Here is a 20498-nt window from a genome sequence, read left to right as displayed (position 1 = left end):
GCAGCAGCTCCACTCTCCCCTCCCCCAAATCCAGCTGCAAAGTTTAGCCTTTCCCTCGCAGCTCCTCCCCTACTATCTAATTTATCATCAGCACCCTGACACTAAACTAACTAAAAGTAACTGGCTTCCCTTGTTCCTTAGCGAGAGTAAGTTTGCTTGCCGAGAGGACGCTGCCCTCTCTGCCTACCATTTTGGAGAAGAGAAGGCTCGGCCGGTTTAAATGGCAGCCTGCGCCTAAATTCAAGGCACTTTCCCAGGGCCCTACCTGCCTTAGCTCTTGTACCTCCGAAATCTTTTTCTGGGTTAGAAACCGAACCGGCTTCAGGAGGGGATTCACATGGCCCAGTCCACTTTCCACTCCCCACTCCCCTGGGATGTTTAGATTCCCACTATTTCATTCCTCTGTTTCTTTCTACGGTTAAGAACAGGTGAAATAAAGCGAAATGGTTCCCTTTCTATAGAATGCTGCGCTCCATTTGCCTAATAATAGTAGTAGCAGCCGCCTCTGGCCTTTGCAGACTCTCTTCTTGGTCACGTTAAAGGTTATTATCATTTATTATCAGCGCCACCAGCCTGCAGTTCTTTCCTTTGGGTCACCACAAGTCGCAGGGAAGCAAGGTTTTTTTAGATTCTGGTATGTTTGGTTATAGAAACATATGTTACTGACAAATGTACATGGAAAAGAAACCGTTTCACAAGCGGAAAACAAAACACGTTTGCGTGTCTAGCCTACACATTCAGCGGAAAATAGCATTGATTTCTGATTAAATGTTTACACGAAGGGAAAACCAGAGAATGTAATAAGCAGTAGAGAGAGAGAGAGAGCTGTATAGACAAATAAAAAAAGGAAGTAGAACAGGGAAATGGAAACGAGGGGAGGACATAGAAACGGGGAAAGAAACAGCGGACAAATAAAGAATAAGAAAAGAGAAAAAAAAGATGGAAAGGGAAAATTAAACTGCACAAAGAAGGCAAGCTCAGAGAACCCAATTTATGTAAAAAAAAAGAATTTATTACTCCATCATAGATTCAATATTGCACACAAGATGAAAATCTTATATTCTCATACATAAAGTTTCCAATAAATAAAGTTACAGTATGTCGAAAAAATTCAAAATATACAAAGAATAAAGACATCAACCCGGTAATAGACTTGTCATTATTTAAAAATGCGAACCCTAGTCAAGAAGGTTATCAGACTAACGCGAAGCCATCAGGGTTAAAGTAACCCCAACATCTGGAGGCTCACCATTGACAAGCTGCAGATGTTTGCAGCCTCCAGCTTTGAGGTTCAAGGCGCCTTTGTTTAGCTGAATCTCTCTCTCCTGAGATAAACTCGGTACAAACGATCGTCCATAAGCAGGCCATGCCCACCTCCAAAAGCCAGGGAAGTGACTCCTCGCTCGCTTTCCAAACTTTGTTTCACATTGCGTTTCTTTCTCAAAGTTCCCTGGTTGTACAACTGAGAAAACCTCGAGCTGGGTCTCCCTCCCCCACGCTGGATTGATCAGTAAAGCAGGTCAAGTCTGTATTAACCCTCCTTCCTGCAGAGTTCAAGTCATTTACATGAAAACCAAGGGCTCTCTCTGTTTTGCTCCTAAACTACATCTCCAATTATGCAGCCAGAGCAAGGAGCCTGGAGAACAACGCCCTTCCCCCCGAAAAAATACAATCAAGGGAAAAAGAGAAATGCTGCACCTTTTCAGAGCTAAAGCTTGTCCCGAGCAGGCTCCGGAGCTGCAGCCCCTTCAAATATTGCTGAAAGGCCGAGCTGAAGAAACATGGATGCAGTTTCTGCTGAAGGTGCGATCGCACTTATCTACCGCACATATTGTGTAATATGGAAAATGAACAGCCTGGGATTTCGCAGTTTCCAGTCAGACTCCCAGGGTTTATTGCCCAGTTCCTATTCAGGATTGCAGAACGGCTTCTCACGGTTTTGCTAATTTCCACCTCATAAACCTGAGACTCTGCTACAGTTTGAGAGAAAGCTGCTGAGATATTAGGGCTCTTTTTACAGAGGCTGGGAGCTTTTGAAGTTACACTTCTTTATACTAAAAAACAGTAATTCCTCATTTTCTAGGGAGGATGCCTATGTTATTAAAAGCACTTAGTTCTTTTTTTCAGCAAGTACGCCATTTTTTTTGTTTGGCTACATAGTCTTTCTCTATTGCAACTAAATTCCAGGAGGTAAGATGGTTTCGGTGCTATTTATGCCGGCATTGCAATGATTCATTTTCGGAAAGAAATTCAACCTCTATTAGTTTTTGAGTTCTGGGACAGACTTCACTTTTAAAAACATCGAAGCCCTCTAGCAGACTCCTGGCAAGCATCGGATCCTTAAGGGACCGAGGTATATCAGGGCTCTCCCTACTCCTTTTCTTCCAGTGTCACACTTCATATTTGGTCTTTTTTGTGTGTGTGAAAAAAAAACCCATGTCTTATGCGTTCCTGAGGTATTTATTTGACTTCATGAAAAAAAAAAAAAAAGCTCACTAGAGAGGTAAGGAAACAGACCTCCATTGTCCCTGCAACATATTTGTATCTATTTGAACTATATTACTATTTGTATCCTTAGGAAAGAAAACCCGTGGACAGGATGAGAAACTTGGGTTTAAAGGACCTCCAACCAAATGGAATCCTTGCGGGCAGCTTCCCACTATTACAGTTTTGTGTTGCAATGAGAGTCTTCTTGCACCTTTTGTGACCATTTCACATGTGCTAAATAGCTTCACCTACCCTGAAAGAAAACACAGAAGCTGGCACAATCTATACGTTTTCACATATATATATAAACATTTACAAAAAGACATTCTGCCCTCGCTTTTGTGACGATAATGACTGAATGCTTGCAACAAGAAAGAGATCTTTAAAGGCTTTTAAGGGTTATTTCTGTTCCCTTTCTTACACCAGGAATCTGAAGAGTAAATAAAAAAAAGCAGCTTCCATGTTCGTCTACTTTTTACAAAATAACCAAGTTGCAAAAGAAAGGAAAGCTAACCAGTTAGGGGAGATAACTTGCAGAACACTAGCCATGTTGTTCCGTTTTAAAGGACAGTATAAACATCAGGTTATAAATTGCAGTAGACGTTACAATTGACATATACTAAATCTCAGAGATCGGCAGAAAAACAACACAACTTTCCAAAAATTGCACTTTTTCATCTAAAAGGGAAATAATAAACGCAGGTAGATATGCCCAAGAAAACAATAGTATTACCGAATAATATTTTATGTCTGAGAAATACAATTCTTTTTCTTTTCCAAGCACTGAAGGAATTACATATACAGAAAAGTATAAATGAGTTCAAAGAACCAGAAAGGTGTGTTTTAACATTCCACATTCATGCACCATTTTCTCTGTTGAATTCAAGTCGCTGGATCCTTAAATTAATTCCTTCCTAAGGTATACAAAGAACTGGGTTGTTTGTACATCCTGAATGGAAAAGTTGTTGAAGAGCAGATAATATAAAAAAAAAAAACCCAAAGATGGCGATATCCTTAAAACATATATTTTAATCCAAATCATCAGATCGAATATTCTTTCAAGTATATTTCAAGATACATCTTGGAGGGCGAAGCACTGATATTTTTTTTCCTTTTATTGGTAACTTTCAAGGTTTCAGCTTACAACAGATTTTAGAGGGCTAGTGTAATTTTAATGACAGGACAACCCGAAATAGTTTAACCTCATTTAGGGAAGCAATGATTTATAAGAAGGGTTAAAAGTGGGACTTGGTCTTCTCTGCATTGCACTTTGGGCTTTTATAGCTCAGCCAGTCTCTCTCTAGTTTTCTAAATCTCTACCTTAGCTGAGAAAGCTTCTCCAGCCACAAACTTCCAGGTGAGACCGGCATATTATCTAACATGTATTTATCTTTACATGCAACCATTTCAGATTAACCTGTGTTCAACTTAGGACCAGAAACCAAGCCTTGCAATCCTTGTTTTGGCTTTTCCTAAGAAATGATGTGGAAGACCCGAGATCCAGTTTCTTTGGCATCTTGGGGGGGGAGCTTTAAACCTGCCTTTGAGCAATAGTAGCCATGAGCCAGAAGCCTGCTTAGTTTTCACTGTACATACACGAGTCGAGAAAAGGCCGAGATCCACCCAGTCAGGGTTTACTTAGCAGTTCTCAAAACAATCTACTATCTCTTCTTTTTTGCACTTGAGGAAAAGTCTTGAATTTCTGTTGCAAATTTCGGTCCTAAGCTGGAAATGGAAATATTGCCTCTTACCACCGAATAGTAAATCCATGTAATCCTATCTCTCTGCTGGAGATGGAGGCTTGCAGTAAAGAAGCCTCATTCATGCCTGCCCTTCAGTGACCTGTTAGAGATCCTCCACGGGATAACTACGAAATTTGAGACTGGGGGGCACGGGGATGGCATTGCCCCCAAGCTGCCATCTCCAGACTGGATGAGTTTTCGGTACTGTTAAAGACTTTTTAGCGCCCAAGGAATATGCAGGACACAAATCTCCATCGTTCCCAACAACCAAAGAAGGGGTACAAGGAAAATTAGCGATTAAACTAAAGACATTTTTAACTGGTGTTGGCAAAGCATTGCCTACACGTTTATAATTCGGGTTTCCCTTTCTGGCTTTTTTCCTTTCCCTCTTTTGTGCACCCTCCTTGGCGGAGCTTTGTTGCCTTTCTGCCTCAGTGACTTTGGAAAGTCGTCTCCTTTTAGGATTCCTTTCGGAGCCATTGCCTTTGAAAGCTTTGTTTGACAGGGGGCTGCTGCTCTGGGCTCTCTTGGAGTTGGGGGATTTGTTCTCTTCTGTTTTGCTGCGGCTTCGACTCTCTTTGTAAAGTCCTAGGCGCAAACTTTGCCCGTCGGCACTGAAGCCTTTTGCATAACACCAGAGCTTAGATTGCCTTATGAGTCGGTCAAAATGTTCCCTCCTGGGCTCCACTGAGGGTTGCTGGGGACCTGAAGCAATGCAAATCGGGCTACATTGTGCCAGCTCCGGAGCCGGGGCCTGAATGGAGGGGTAGCTGGTGCCTGCAGCTCCTTCCATAGACTTGCAGCCCCTGGCTAAAGCTTCACTTGTTCTCTCTTCTTGGTCACTGAGGCCTAACGAGCCTCCATTGTTCGGACAAGTTGGTTGCAGATCCTGCTCTTTCCTGGCAGTTCCCGCTGCGGACTCCCAGTCTCCTCGTGGGTCTGCAGAAGGGCTGCTTTGTTGTGCGGCTGGTAGCGAGGGACCCCCAGGCTCGGCACTGATGGGGGCTGCAAGGCCTCCCTCCCCCTGCAAGTCCTGCTCCTCCCGAAGCGGCCCCCACTCTCCACGTGCCTGGATGCCTTGTTCGGGCCTTCGGATCGTCTGCTCCTGGGGCCCCCGGCCTGAGCTCGGAAGGCTTCCAGCCCACAGGTGCTGCGAGAGCAGCATTAGGTTGTGGTCGGGCTGGAGCCCCGGGCTCTCGCCCCCCCGGGCCCGCTCCCGCTGGAAACTGCAGCGCCCTGGCCCCGGGAGCGCTGCCTGCCGGTAGCGGATACTCTGCACCGAGTCCCCGCTGCTGTCCGAGTCGGAGGCCGAGCTGCAGCTGCCGTCCTCTTCCGTGCCCGCTCCTGCTCCTCCGCCTTCTTCGGAAGAGTCACTGGAAGAGGAGCCGTCCAGGCTGGAATCGGAGTCGCTGGAGTAGCCAGCTGAGGTGCCTTGCTTGGATCCGGTGCGGGCCCCCCTCCTGATGGCAGGGAGAAGAGGCGGCCCTTGGGGAGAGGAGTCCGGGCCGGGGAAGAAGGGGAAGGCGGCAGGGCGGTAGCAGGGGCCCCTCCTCTTGCGCGGGGCCGAGTAAGCGCTGATGCGCACTCCTTGGGGCCCCCCCGCACCAGCAGGCGCCGTCTTTGGGTCCGGGGCTGAACTGGCGGCGCGGAGCCGCGGATGCTGCCTTCTGCGCTCCCCGGGACTCGGGTCCCGGCAGGAAGCGCACAGAGCCTGCAGATCCTCCTTGGAGATGAGGGAGCACTGCACTGCCCGGGTCGGCACCGACCTGATGGCTTTCAGCGTGCGCAGCTCCAGCAAGTCACAGCGGCGGCTCTTGATCTTCAGGGTCTCCATCTTCTTGCTGATCGTGGTCCTGGGGATGTCCTTAAAGAGATGGCTGAGCACCTGGGCCAGAGCGAACATCTGGCGCCCATTCACCTGTAAATAACCCAGGTTTCTGCCTTCGATTTCCTGGTAGCCAGCCTGGAAGCCTCCAGGGCCAGCCATGCTCTCAGGAGAAGGGTGGCCGCTCGGCTCAGGAGCATGTCGGGCTTCTGCTCCTCCTAGAGCCTGGCTCGCCGGCCATGCTCCTCTGGCACACACGTCTCAAGTTGCCTTTCCTCTCTGCGCTGCAGCCTCCTGGTGGCAGCGGCTCATCCTGCTCTCCGGAGCCTCCAGCCTCACCTTTGCACTGCGCCAGTCTCCGCCCTCAGCGGCCGAGTACAGAGCAGCCGGGGCTGGGCGGCGCCGCCCGAGCCGATTGGCTGCTTGGGCATTGTGACGTCACAGAGCCCCAACCTTGAGCCGGCGCCGAGACAATGCGCTCATTGAGCGAGCGGCTCCTGCTGTACCTGCCGGCCCGAAGCCGGGCAGCTCTGCGAGGTTCTCCGCCTTCTGCGGGCACATTTCCATTTTAAAGGAAAGAAGACGTTTAACAAAAAGCACATTCGACAGTTTTGATGTATATTTGTAATAAATGCTTACTGCTCAGTCTCGCTTGTATCTGCAATGTGCAGAAAATCATTGCTAGGCTTTTCCCCTTTTTCTGCAAACCCTTGAAACATTTTGGGAGCTGAATATTCAGGGAAGGGGAGAAAAATGTCCGCTGAAAACCTTTCAGATAAGACTTCTGTTATACTTGAAGTTTGGAGTGGGCGGTTCATTCATTTTCCTATAAATTTGTCCGACCAGAGGAATGCCTGAGCTCTATGAGTTTCTGTCGAATCCAAAGAGCAAAAGAAAACAACTTTGGGGACAGGAGGGGGCGAGGGGAGGGTTCTTTACTTTTCCTTTGAACATGAAATGCAAGAAAATAAACGGCGGATCCGGAGAGAGAAGCAAAGGCGAGATTTCAATTCCCCGAACCGGAAGCGGCTATAAGCGACCTCCGGATCCCACAACACACTTCTCATCCCCAGCAAGCCAAGTCCTCTTTGACTGCTGGCGGATTCTAAATAATGTCAGATAAATTCTTGATCTCGCAGGTAACGCTTTACTATTGAGTGATTTTAAGCAGGGGACGTTTTACTAAGTTAAAATTGTATTTTTAGGTGATTTTCATCGACAGCAAAAAACATAGTTCCTTGATTCTTTTAACTTGCAGATTAAATCACACGGCTATTTTTCCTATTTTCAAAAACTATTCAGTCACAGGTATATACAAGGTTTTTAAAATACCGCAGAATAAAGACTGGTGAATTAGTTTGGAAAGATTAGAATGATTTAAATAGGAGGCAATAAGTCAATCATGTTACCTTCCTCTTCGAATACTCTGTTTCCATTTTCAAAAGAAAAATCTGTAAATCTAATTTAAAAAAATGTCCATTTTCATTTGTGAAATAATAAAATATATAGTTTCAATCCACAAATAGTGCTAATAAATATTTGGCTGGTAATTTAAATAATATTAACTACATTTTCTTAGAAGCTAGAAATTTAGCTTTGAATCACTTGAGTGACGAAAAGTTGTTCGTTTTCATACCAAAGAAAAACGAGAGAGAAAGGGTTTTGGGCCCAGATTGACTCGTTTAGACAAGGCTGCAGCTCAGCTATGCATAGAGTAGGGGTCTGGATAGTGGATCAGGTCATCAGAAGCATCCGGAGAACAGGAAAAGGTGGTACATGCAACAGAAGAGCGAACAGAATCTTCTGGAAGGTAGGAAAGCTGCAACATTAGAACATCCCATCTCAACCTCGCTATACAGACAGCTAAAAGCAGAAGGTAAATACTGCATATAAATATACTACACAAATCTTACGGAATTTATACATGTAAAATGTATCAACAGTATATGCCACTTATATAAAGTCAGGAAAGAGAACACTAACATGTTACTCCCCAATCACTTTAATCTCCTATACCCAGATTCTTATGTTTACATTCCTATCTGTCCCCTAGGTTGATTGTTAATTGTTATAATGTTGTATGAAGAATGTAACTTTGTAATCCGCTTCCTGACTAGTATGGAAGAAGAGGAATATTAAATGTCTTCAGATAAATAAATGCAGGACTCATCTGCTCACTCACACACAGATTCACAACGTAAGTAGCAAATACCTGCGTCCACAAACAAGCAACACTCACCATCGTGCTGAAGGTAAAAATCTGGATCTCAAATGGTATCTAATAATTACACAATAAACACTGCAGCAGACGATAGCTCCCCCCTTCCCTAGTGCCTTCAAGCAGCGCCTGGCTGTAGATGGAGGGCTCGTTGGCCGATTACAGCCCAGACCCTCAGTCTCCGAGGACTCCCTGATGAGGCCCCCCAAGCCTTCTTATAGCGGGGGCAAGAAATTGTATGCTTCTTAGATTACGTTTCTAACTTCAGAACTACAATGTGCAAGGTCTACATTTATATTATAGAATATTTAGCCATTTGTATACTTCTAATATAACTAGCCACAAATAGCAGTAAACAGAATCTGCTCTTCTCGAGTTTTCGGTACTGAGTGCTAAATACTAAATTCCAGTAATGATGGGACTTTTTTATGTAGGGAGCAGAGCAGACTGAAGAGTTCGGGTTCGTGAAGGATTGAGTCCTTTCCTAGGAGACCTGGACACAGCCCCGGTAATTTCCCTCGCATAAGTTAAGGGTCAGCATTTCCAGCACTAGCTCGCAGCAGATTTTTAAGTAAAAAAGTAAAAAGCGTCCAAGGGAGTGTGTTTTGATCTTAGATTAGAAAGCCAAATCAATTTTGCTCCTGAGCAGGATAACAACAACATTCAGCACATTTTAGCAAAATGCACTTGGCTGGGATGCAAATGTCATTTTATAAATAGAGTTATTGAAATATTTTACATGTATAAAAACAAAATTCAATAGGCAATTATAAAAAGAAAATAGACTGGTTTTCATGAATTGATTCTCCCGGTGTATTTTGTTTCTAATTTAATTTGATAGCCCTTGTCAGATTCCTGTGCTGAGTACAGTATTTCTTTTTCTTTTAAAACATACTCCCTAAAACAAAGATTTCAATTTGAAAATTTTAGTTTGGAAAAACACGAGAGCCAAATCGAAGACAAACACACGGACAGAAATACAGCGGAGAGGACAGAAGCTAAAATATGTACTTTTCAAACTCTCCAGCTTCTAGTCTCATGACTTTTTTTTTTTTTTTTTTTAATAAACGATGGAAACTGAGCTTATTTATAGAAATAAAAACAAAATCAGAAAAGTAAACTGTTGGGTCCTTTCACCTAAATAATTTACAGATGCCAAACGGCACCATAACATCTACATTGGGACATGGATTCCGTTTTGCAACTCTTCCGATTTGGGGCGGGGGAAGAAGGGGAACGAGGAAAAAGAAAATTGGACGGGGGTTGCTAAAATATTGGCAATAAACAGTAAAACGTTTCAAGCTGCAACATCTCACACACATCCTGCATTGCTTCCGAGGTATAAATGCATTTTAACAAGGATCTCCATTGGTTCTGCAGTGCAAAATCTGATGAATACACTTTGCAGAAAGCACTCAGTATGGAAGTAACTGATGCCGCTGGCTGAGCGGTGGCCCCTTCATGGCTTCCTCGTCCAAGCCTCTCTGCCGTTTTCACGGTCCTACAGGTTTGGTTTGGGGAAAAAAATGTTGCAGCTGCGACTGGGGCACGAGGGGAAGGTTTAAAAGTTTAAGAAAACCTGCTATTCCACCGAACATTTACTTTCTAAATGCGTGAATGTGAGTTTAGGTGGAAGAGCCGAGGCGTTAGTAACTGGAATCAGAAGCGACATCGGATCGGGTTGTAACCTGGTACTATTACATTTTTGGGGTCACTTTCGGGCTTTAGTTGCAACACAAATACATGATGATGAGCTTTTATTTTCTGATAGGAAATCTGTCTGTGTGCTCAGATCCTGTTCCGGAATTAGCTTTCATCTTCTCTGCAAAAAGTAGCAGTGTTAGTTAGAAATAAAGGTTAACAAACAGGCTGTACAGACCTTTTTTTATTTAACTTAACACGTTTGTAATTAACTTTGGGGAACTCCTTTCAGCAGGTCAGTGCAGACTACGCTCCTGGAGAGCAGGTCTCTCCAAACCTAGTCATAAATGTATAAAGTTAGTTCAATAAAAAGGTAACACTTACAGTTGGTTAGTGACCTTTCAATTTATCTTCCCTACAGAATTACAGTTGGGGCAAGTCAGCTTTGTCTTCCATGTTTCTCATTGTGTGCAGCAGATATTACTTTGAATTTCACTTCAGAAAGGACTGTACAGCCTTAAAGTATCATTCTCCCGGCAGCTACTACAGCCTGCTTCCTGTATTCCTCATATCAATACTTCCAATATTGCATTGAATAGCTGCCATCGATAAACCCACTCCCGGAATGTATCAGCTTCACAAGAACAAATAATCGAATCCATCCCTGGAATAGAAAATTTATTTTACATAAATCTTTAACATAGTAAGTGCAGGTCTGAAATACATTTATACAATAAATGTAAAAAGGACTGATAATTATAGGTACGATATACGGATAATGATGGTCTGACCCAGTATGGCAATTTCTTATGTTCTTATGGATGGACAGACAGTCCCACTTTCTTCCAAGAGTATCCTGTGGGACAATAAAGAGGAAGCCTGTAATTCTTTGTTCAAACTATAAATAATCCCTAGACGATTACAATGTGCTAATGCTTTGATTACAAACGGATGAATATTCCTACAGCTAAAATAGTATTTCACTGAAAGAAAAGTTTTTTGTTGATATGAAGGAGGGGGCTCTTTTTACATCAAATTGCCACTGAAAAAACTGAGGCAACTGTCTCCTCCTCCCAGCAGTATTAGGTATAAAAACAAAATCAGATACATTGAGGTAGATTTTAAAAGCCTTGTGCCGGCAAAAATGGCTACATAGGTGCATAAATAGGCTGCAGAAGAGCTACCTGAATTTTAAATAGCTGGGATGGGCGGGCATACATTAAAGAATTTTAGACCTTATAAATGATGAAAAGGAGTGGATTTGAACAGTGCAACTCTCTGGCCCTAAGCATGTACTATTATGTACACAGTGTACAAATCAACTCTTCTTGTTAGAATTTTCATCACTTATAAGGTCTAAAATTATTTAATGATGACAATTTTACAATGTATATCTCTGAATTTGTCTGTAACAACACCCCCCCCCCCCCAACCCCAGCTCACTTCCTGAAAACGTGCCCCCTTACAATGGTCCATATATTGTCAGGCTTAGCCTTATAGTCTCTCTCTCTCTCCCCCCAGCACACATAAGATATGCCTGTGAAGAGTATTTTATAACCTAGGCATATACTTTATAAAATAGCATGTATCTTTGCACACGGCATTATATGCGTGTTTATGGGCACACATATACGGCCCTTTTAAAATCTACCCGATTGTATGGAAGGGCTATAACCTCACCTTTAAACACAACAAACTGCAAAGAACAAGTTAGTTTCATTATTTCATATTTTCTGTTCCTGTAAATATATGGAACTAATTTCCAGACTTTAGAAACATTCTTAATCCTACTTTTGAAGCTTTTTTTCCTTGTAGTCTTAATGATGTGTGAGATTTGGTTTTATCCTTTTCCTGCCTCTATTTGTATTTGACATAATTTTTCCTTAAATATGAGTGTTACTCTACCTACTGGACCTGTTGAGATTTTTAGTACACTGAAACATGAATTCCCAATGAGGCACTGCAGAGGCTTCTCCCTTCCTGACCGTACTATGAAGGAACAGAAATAGTTGGATACAGGCAAAGGTGCACTTTATGATCATATGCTCTAGAAGTGAGAAGTAGCTTTTACCTTTCTGTTCTTAATGAGTTTTTTCTTATTAATTATTGTCTTAGGTTTCAATTGTTGGATAAAAGAGTGTGGTTCCAATGTTAGTTCACTTGAATACACAAAACTAAAGATTAACAAATACATTTAAAAAGTAAGGTAATACCTTTTTAATGGACTAACTTTATACATTGTTTGACTAGCTTTAGGGAACTGACAGTCCCTTCCTCAAGACAGAAGAGAATCAATTCTTGAACTAGATTGTTACTGCTTGTGAGATAATGTTAGTATGAAAGTTGAGGAACAGAGAGAGAGGAGCTAGATTGTTTATGTTAATAGACTTTTCAGGCTTCCAGGGTCAAAACCTAAATTTTCTCTGCCTTTGATGTGTTTATAAATTATTTCTAGCACCAAATAAACAACAGTATTAGTGTTCAAGAAATAAAGATTTCCCTCTGGCAAAAAGGACAATTTTTTAGATTTCCAATTTAAAGACAAATCTTAAATCAAGGGAAAGAATTCCCAAAATTATTCTATAAATTCATTATTTCAACTCACTCGGCACCTTGAATACAAGAAATGCAAGAATTTTATTATTATGGAGAAAGAAAACTAGATTCCAAAAACATATATATTTTGATGGAAGAAAGGTCATTTGTGTTTCCACAAATTGTGTTTATAACTCTACATTAAAGTATTCGGCACCTGGTCAACTGGAGATCCAACTCATATTATTTCTATGCAACAAAATCTTAGTTACTCAGAAGACAGAAATATTGCAAAGACTAGGATTTAATTAATCCTTAAGAAAGAATAAAATACATTTCTACATGATTCTGTAAAGGTTATTGCCTGCCTTTTCTATATTTCTTCACTCACAGAATAACATGAATGATGCATACTTCTTGAAAGTTTAATTAATAGTTGCTCCAATTAAGGTTTTCACATGAAAGTTTCTAAGCCCACATATATTCTACAAAAGTTAAATAGCCAAATGCCACCATTCTGAAAAGCAGCAGCTTGTTTTTTAGTTTTAACAAGTATCTTTCATATTTGTTATTGATTGACAAGGTTATTATTAGGTTTTCTTACTCTCCTTCCAGGTCTGATGTGGATTCAGAGCCTGACCAGTTGCTTATTGACCCCTGATGACTATACAATGACCCTACTGCCCCATGGTGACCCCTTGACCTCAGAAGAACCCAACCTAACATAACAGGGCTCAGATATGCAAAGAAGGAACTTTATTGGAGAAGGGAGAGAGTGAGTAGGAAAAGGATTATCAACAAAAGAGTTTATTGTAAATAAATAGTGCAGCATCATTGGAACAGATGATTTTGTAGGGAGTCTTGGCTTTTTCTGGCCCAGGGCACAGTCATTTAGAATAAATCCTTAGGTACATTCTAGAAAATTCTATAATTTATGCAAAAAAATATTAGTATCAGGAGAGAGCATTTTTTTCCCAGTGTTTCAGAAACAAGCAGAAAACATATCAAATATGTATATTAAGATAACTATTTCACTCTTGCTCTGTTGTGAATTATATAAACTTTGTTTGGGCTCTTAGAGGAAAATTTACTCTGATTGAAATTATGTTTGAAATATAATACTTTGAGTTGTTTAGCCATGGAAACTATGTAGCACAAATAGAAACTATGTAGCACAAATTACTATCTAAGCCCTCCAGTTAAAATGTTTTGATGTTGTGCTGACCTATGATATGAATATCGCTTTTGTAAACTGTTGTAATCTTCTTTTGGAATGATGATATATAAAATGCTTAAATAAATAAAATAAATTATTCGGTAATATGGAAGCAAAATGCATTGTTTGAATAGGAACAGGCGATGTTTCTTTTTATCAAAAAATTTGCTGTATGTTTAAGCCTTTCTTTCAATTCTTGTTTGCCATCACATATTTGAATCGTTATCTGTGTCCCAAAATAATCTGAACAAATACCACAAATAGCTAAACAATGTGCTATAATATTCCAGGGAAGTTAGATTCCCCATACAATTCTAACCCCCAGGTTGGAAATAAAATGCAATGATATAAATGAATCTCATTAAAAGAAATATGATGGTATAAATAAAAAGACAACAGCATTAACCTCCCGGGAAGCCAACCAGGAATATTAAATTGCTTTCACTACTAAGATGACTATGGGGGCTGTATCAATATGATATTTTATGTAAAAGGTCTTTCACAAAAAGGTCCCCAAGCCTTGCAGTCGCGTATTACTGCCTAAGAGAAATAATGAAATACATTACTAAAATACACAGAGCTTAACTTTCAAATGTATCCATAATACAGTATTTATACGCATAAGTGGAGCTTACACAACAGGAACTGCACAGTTTATAAAATACTGCATATTTCTGCTCCAAAAGTATGCACTTATGTTTCAGTATATGCAAATATTTCATGTGCAATAAAACAAATAATTTCCCTACCTATTACATAAACATGCGCACATATTTTAGTTGTGTAAACAATTATAACAAGTATATGTAATAACCCTGATTTATATGTGGAGGCAAGTATTTTATAATGTATGCATGTATACTATTTTGAAAATACTTGCAAGCGAGCTTGAAATCACCAGTTTGCTGATACCTCCACCAGTTCATCCAGTCCATCTACAGTTCATCTAGATTCTCTAGCACTTCACTCTGAACCCAGTTCACCCAGATCTCCCACCCAAATATTACAGACAACAGACAAGTCCAATTTCACTTGTGCGAGTCAATTAGCAGGTATAAAATGATATGAATAAGGGGGTTATTTTCTATAGCTAGTGCACGCATGCGATAGCTAACTCAGGGCAGAGTTGGCCCCGGAAGAGGAGGAGTAGGGGCGGCACCAGGGCCGACTCTGCAAAGACTTCTCAGACAGCGAAGGTACGCATTCTTTTCGCTGTAATTTTTGCACCGAATAACTACACCTTTTATGGTGTAGTTATTTGGTGTGATGCTGGCAGCAATCGCACTGCCGCGGTATGATCACTGCTGGCTATCGCAGGACCTCCCCCCCGCTTCGCCCCCCTGTTACCGTGGGATTCAGAGAGACCGGAGGTGTTAGTGAATCCAGGCCTGAGGGGGGTCATTTATCAAAATGTGATAAGGCATTTTTGCATGTGAAAGCACCATATCGTATGGTGCGATGCAAATTCAGAAAATAGGAAGAGTGGGCTGGATTAGCCTGTCTGTGAAGAGCTATTGCACAGCCATAATGCTGATTTTAACTACACCTCTTTGAATTGTGTGATGTCTCCTGTAAGGTGAATTGAAGGGAGAGAGAGAGAGAGAGAGAGAGAGAGAGAGAATGGCCAAAATGTTATGGCCCATAGGTAGGTATTTGTATCCCTATGGTAGGCCCACCTAGTAACTCGAGGTGGGGATTAGGTAAGAGTGTAGGGGGTTAGGGGCCACTTTGACATTGTACATGACACCTACGAACAGAACAGTGGTCTCATGAAGATTTGATGACCTTCGGAGTGAGGAAACTCACTCCAAGATGAAATTTGGGCAAGGTTCTTTCAACCTAGCTTGATGGAAGATGAGATTTGGGCAAGGTTCTTTCAACCTAGCTTGATGGACTCGCTACCTGGGTAACATCAAGCTAGGTTGGGAGAACCTTGCCCAAATCTCATCTTGGAGTGAGTTTCCTCACTCCGAAGGCCATCAAATCTTCACAAGAGACCACTGTTCTGTTCGTAGGTGTCACGTAGAATGTCAAAGTGGCCCCTAACCCCCTACACGCTTACCTAATCCCCACCTCGAGTTACTAGGTGGGCCTACCATAGGGATACAAATACCTACCTATGGGCCATGATATTATGGTCATTCTCATTTTCTCTCTCTCTCTCTCTCTCTCTCTCCCCCCCCCCGTCCCCTATCACATGCAGTACTTACCACATTTTGATAAATCCAGGCCTGAGTTTGGTAATGTAAACGCATATATCACTTACAAAATAGCATGTACTTCTGATCCCCCATGCCAGAATGTCCCTAGCTCACCCTTTTTTCCCTCAGTAAAATGTACATGCAAAATGGAAAATAAGTGCATACTCTCAACATTTATAAAATATCATAACCATGAGTACATGCTACTTAAATGTGTGTCTGCTATTTTTACACGCAAAACCCCCTTGGAAAATTTACTCCAAACCAAACAGAGGAGGTGGCCCAAGCCAAGTTTGTAGCATCTTGGTTTAGATGCAGAAACTGAATGTCATTTTAATTTTTTTTTTTACAAGTCCCTATATATTATATAGGAGAGGTTTTAAAGGATATATCATAAACCCTGCAAAACAATATATTTCTCTGAAAGTGTATTTACATCTTTCAGTGCATGGTTTTGACTTTCTAAGTCTGAAAAAGTTTTGAAAATAGCAAGCAAAACTGAAACCCAGATTTCTTTTTATTCTTTTTAATAGGGGTTGCATCCCTTTTTCCCAAAGCCCAATGCCTATGCAACCAAGGCACTTTTAGTTTTACTCTAATGGATGGATGTTTTGCTGTCTAAACACTGAAGCCGTGTCTCCCTTTGAAGAAGTGTCAACAGTGGGAGGTAGCAAAAGGATGCAGACCCCTAAAGGTGCAGCAACAAGAAGCAACCTGAGTATTGTGTATGCAATGCTATATAATCTACTTTACAAACAAACCTTGTGAAGCTGCTGTGTCCTCTGAACTCAGGGGAGGCGGAAATATAGAATAACATTTCTGCACTTTGGGTAACTGCAGTGTCCCTTGTTTAACATAGTATATGTTGGCAGAAAAAGACCAAAATGGTCCACTCAGTCTGAGCAGCAGGTGTTTAGGGTTGTAAGTGCAGCTCCACACAGGTTGCCCTAAGTGTTACGGTCTCTATCGCCGCTACACGGCCCGAGCCCTTACCTTCCCTGCTGGGTCCAGGGCCTTACCGTGATCCGCGGGATTCGGGGTCGGCCTGGCTGGGTGGGGAAGGCCTCTCCACGTGTGAGACGCCACCAGCTCCGCGGGACTCCTCCCCCCGGGGAAACGCGCGCGCGCGCGCGAGGGCTGGCCTTTTCACCCTCCAGCACCCGGATGTGCTGCTCCGCCCCCCGAGTGACGTCAGCACCGGCGGGATATTTAAACCGGCGCCAGTCCCCAGGAAGTTGCCTTGCAACGTGGTCACCTTGTGAGTAAGTTGCCGCACCTGGAATTCCTGTTCCTGCTCGCCAGCACCAGTGTTCCTGCGTTCGTTTGCCTGCCTGCCTGTGACTCGGATTGTACCTGACTTGTCTCTACCTGCTGCCTGCCTGTGACTCGGATTGGACCTGACTTTGCCTCTGCCTGCTGCCTGCCTGTGACTCGGATTGGACCTGACTTTGCCTCTGCCTGCTGCCTGCCTGTGACTCGGTTTGGACCTGACCCTGCCTTTGCCTGCCGCCTGCCTAGACCCCGGACTGCTTCCTCGTGTTGTCTCTTGCTGCCTGCCTAGATCCCGGATCGCCTACCCGTGACTCCTGCTCCCTACTTCAGCCCCGGACTGTTCTTTCTCGCCAGCGGTTCACCTAAGTCCCAGCGGTCCGGGTCCCTACGGGCTCCTCCTGGGGGGACCTCGGACTTCCAGGGCGAAGACACCTAAGCCCTAGCGACCCGGGCGCCAACGGCTCCTCCGGGGGCGTTTCGGGTTTCCAGGTGAAGACCAGACCTCTGCCTGGCGGTCTGCCTCCCGACTGTCCTCAACGGTCGGCCCAAGGATCCACCCTCTAATCATAACAGTTTGCAAGGCCATGGATCCGGCAGATCTCGCCGGCCTACAGGCCATTCCGGGTCTAGCCCAGCGCTTAGTCCAACAACAGCAGGTGTTGGACTCCCTGGCAGCAACAGTGGAGCGGTTGGCTGCACGCATGGATGCCGAACCGCCTGCTCCTGTTCCGGTACCTGCACCCGCACCTGTACCCAGGGTAACATTCCAGTCGCCTACTCAGCTGCCAGCTCCATCTCGATACTCCGGGGACTCCAAGGCATGCCGCGGGTTCTTAAACCAATGTTATGTGCGCTTTGCATTGCTCCCGAATCAGTTTCCTACGGATGGCACCAAGGTGGCGTACATTTTCTCGCTCCTGGACGGACGCGCTCTGAACTGGGCGTCTCCCATGTGGGAGAATAGTGATTCGGCACTAACTGATTTAAATCGCTTCGTGGAGGAGTTCAAGGCGGCTTTTGATGAGCCCGCACGACAGACTTCCGCGACTTCTGAGTTACTTCAGCTCCGGCAAGGAACACGGTCCCTTGCAGATTACGCATTAGAGTTCCACACGCTGGCCCAGGAGGTAGGCTGGCAAGATGTTGCTCTGCGAGGCGTCTTCTTGGAGGGTCTGGCGGGCCGTATTAAGGACGAGTTGGCGGCTCGCGATCTGCCGGAGAACCTTAACTCCCTCATCGAACTGACGGGCCGAATTGATCGGCGTCTGCAGGAAAGAGCTAAGGAGGGGCGCCCTTTTCGTCGATTGACCTCGGTGCCTTCTAGGCCTATGAACCCGGCTTCCCGAGGACCTTCCACTTCGTCAGCGACTTCCGCAGAGGAGCCCATGCAACTGGGTCGGTCTTCCTTGACGCCCGAGGAAAGGCAGCGGCGCCGCGACTTGAGGCTGTGCCTGTACTGTGGCGGTAAGGGCCATTTTCTCGCACAGTGTAAGGAATGGGCGGAAAACTCTCGCGCCTAGGGGTAAGGGAGGAGTGCCCCCTAGGCTGCCTCAATACTCCTCCTCAATGCACCGTACCGGTAACCTTGACATATCCCGGTGGTTCCTTCCCGACTCAAGCCCTAGTGGATTCCGGGGCAGGTGGGAACTTCATCACAAAGGAGCTGGTGCAACAGTTACGTCTCACCACCCGACCTAGGATTCCTGCCTTAAGGGTTACGTCTATTCAGGGTACCCCTCTGGCGGGTTGTATATCCACCGAGACTACGCCGCTGACACTCCTGACCGGCTTACTACACTCGGAGGAAATCTCATTCTTGATCTTGGAAAAATCAGTACATCCAGTGGTTCTTGGCTTACCCTGGCTCCAGAAACACTCTCCGGTGATTCGCTGGAGGGATTTCCAGATCGTCCAGTGGAGTTCCGAGTGTTTCCAATCTTGCATTCCAGCTAGGGCGGCCCATCGAGTTCCGCTGGCCCACATCGCCCCGGTACTGCCGGCTCCATATGCTGATTTCATGGACGTTTTTTCCAAAGAGAAAGCGGAACTATTACCTCAGCACCGCCCGTTTGACTGTGCGATCGAGTTACTACCCGGTTCTACTCCTCCTCGTGGACGAGTCTATCCTTTATCTCAACCCGAGACCCGGGCTATGTCGGACTATATCACTGAGAATCTGGCTAAAGGCTTCATCCGCCCCTCGAAGTCCCCCGCGGGGGCGGGGTTCTTCTTTGTTGCCAAGAAAGACGGGGCCTTGAGGCCTTGCATTGACTATCGTGGGCTTAATGCTATTACTAAGAAGAACCGATACCCGCTACCTCTAATTCCTGAGCTGTTGGACCGACTCCAAGGGGCTCAAGTCTTCACTAAATTAGATCTTCGTGGCGCTTACAACCTGGTTCGTATCCGTCCCGGGGATGAATGGAAGACGGCGTTCAATACCCGGGACGGCCATTATGAATATTTAGTGATGCCGTTTGGACTGTGTAATGCCCCCGCGGTATTTCAGCACTTAATGAATGAGATTCTGCGAGAATTACTGCACTCTTGTGTAATTGTGTACTTAGATGACGTTCTCATTCATTCTCCGGATTTAATCTCCCATCGGCAGCACGTGAGGCAAGTGCTCCAAATTTTACGGGACCACCATTTATATGCAAAGTTTGAAAAGTGTCTATTCGAACAAGAGTCTTTGCCCTTTTTAGGGTATATTGTCTCCTCTACCGGTTTTCGGATGGACCCCAGTAAGGTATCCGCCATCCGGAGATGGCCTCGGCCGGAGGGGCTGAAAGCTTTACAACGTTTTTTGGGGTTTTCGAACTTCTATAGACACTTCATCCCGCAGTATTCTCGATTGGTAGCACCTTTGACCGCCCTGACTCGGAAAGGGGCAAATACCCATCTCTGGCCTAAAGAAGCTTGTGATGCTTTTGAAAAGTTAAAGGAGGCTTTCCTTCTGGCTACTTGTTTACGTCACCCGGATCCCACTCGGCCTTTCTTCGTCGAGGTTGATGCATCTAGTATCGCGGTAGGGGCGGTATTGTCTCAAGACTCTAATTCGGGACATCTACTACCTTGCTCCTACTTCTCCAAGAAATTCTCGCCAGCGGAGAGCAATTATGGGATTGGGGATAAGGAGCTGCTAGCAGTCAAACTAGCACTAGAAGAATGGAGGCAGTGGTTAGAGGGCTCTCTCCATCCCGTCACCATTTACACAGATCATAAGAATCTGGAGTTTCTGAACCAAGCCCAGCGCCTCAACCCCAGACAAGCACGCTGGTCACTCTTTTTCAACCGCTTTGACTTCGTCTTAAAATATCGGCCTGCCTCGAAAAACGTCCGGGCGGATGCGCTGTCTCGA

The 20498-nt window shown here is 44.3% G+C and overlaps 1 protein-coding gene across 1 annotated transcript; it reads right to left on the bottom strand.

The window, feature by feature from the left end:
- Window positions 1–3385: 3385 nt before the first annotated feature.
- On the bottom strand, window positions 3386–6402 carry EPOP (elongin BC and polycomb repressive complex 2 associated protein). Its single transcript, XM_029574036.1, has one exon. The coding sequence runs from the start codon at window positions 6214–6216 to the stop codon at window positions 4333–4335; it is 1884 nt and encodes a 627-aa protein (XP_029429896.1). The 5' UTR covers window positions 6217–6402; the 3' UTR covers window positions 3386–4332.
- Window positions 6403–20498: the final 14096 nt, after the last annotated feature.

This window comes from Rhinatrema bivittatum, chromosome 12 (assembly GCF_901001135.1).
Source record: "Rhinatrema bivittatum chromosome 12, aRhiBiv1.1, whole genome shotgun sequence".
NCBI lineage: Eukaryota > Metazoa > Chordata > Amphibia > Gymnophiona > Rhinatrematidae > Rhinatrema > Rhinatrema bivittatum.
The sequence above is the reverse complement of the archived record's forward strand: the minus strand, read 5'-3'. Positions and strand labels throughout refer to the sequence as shown.

Bases quoted from the DNA above. Each gene is read 5' to 3' on its own strand.
- EPOP (XM_029574036.1), bottom strand. From the start codon at position 6,216: ATGGCTGGCCCTGGAGGCTTCCAGGCTGGCTACCAGGAAATCGAAGGC.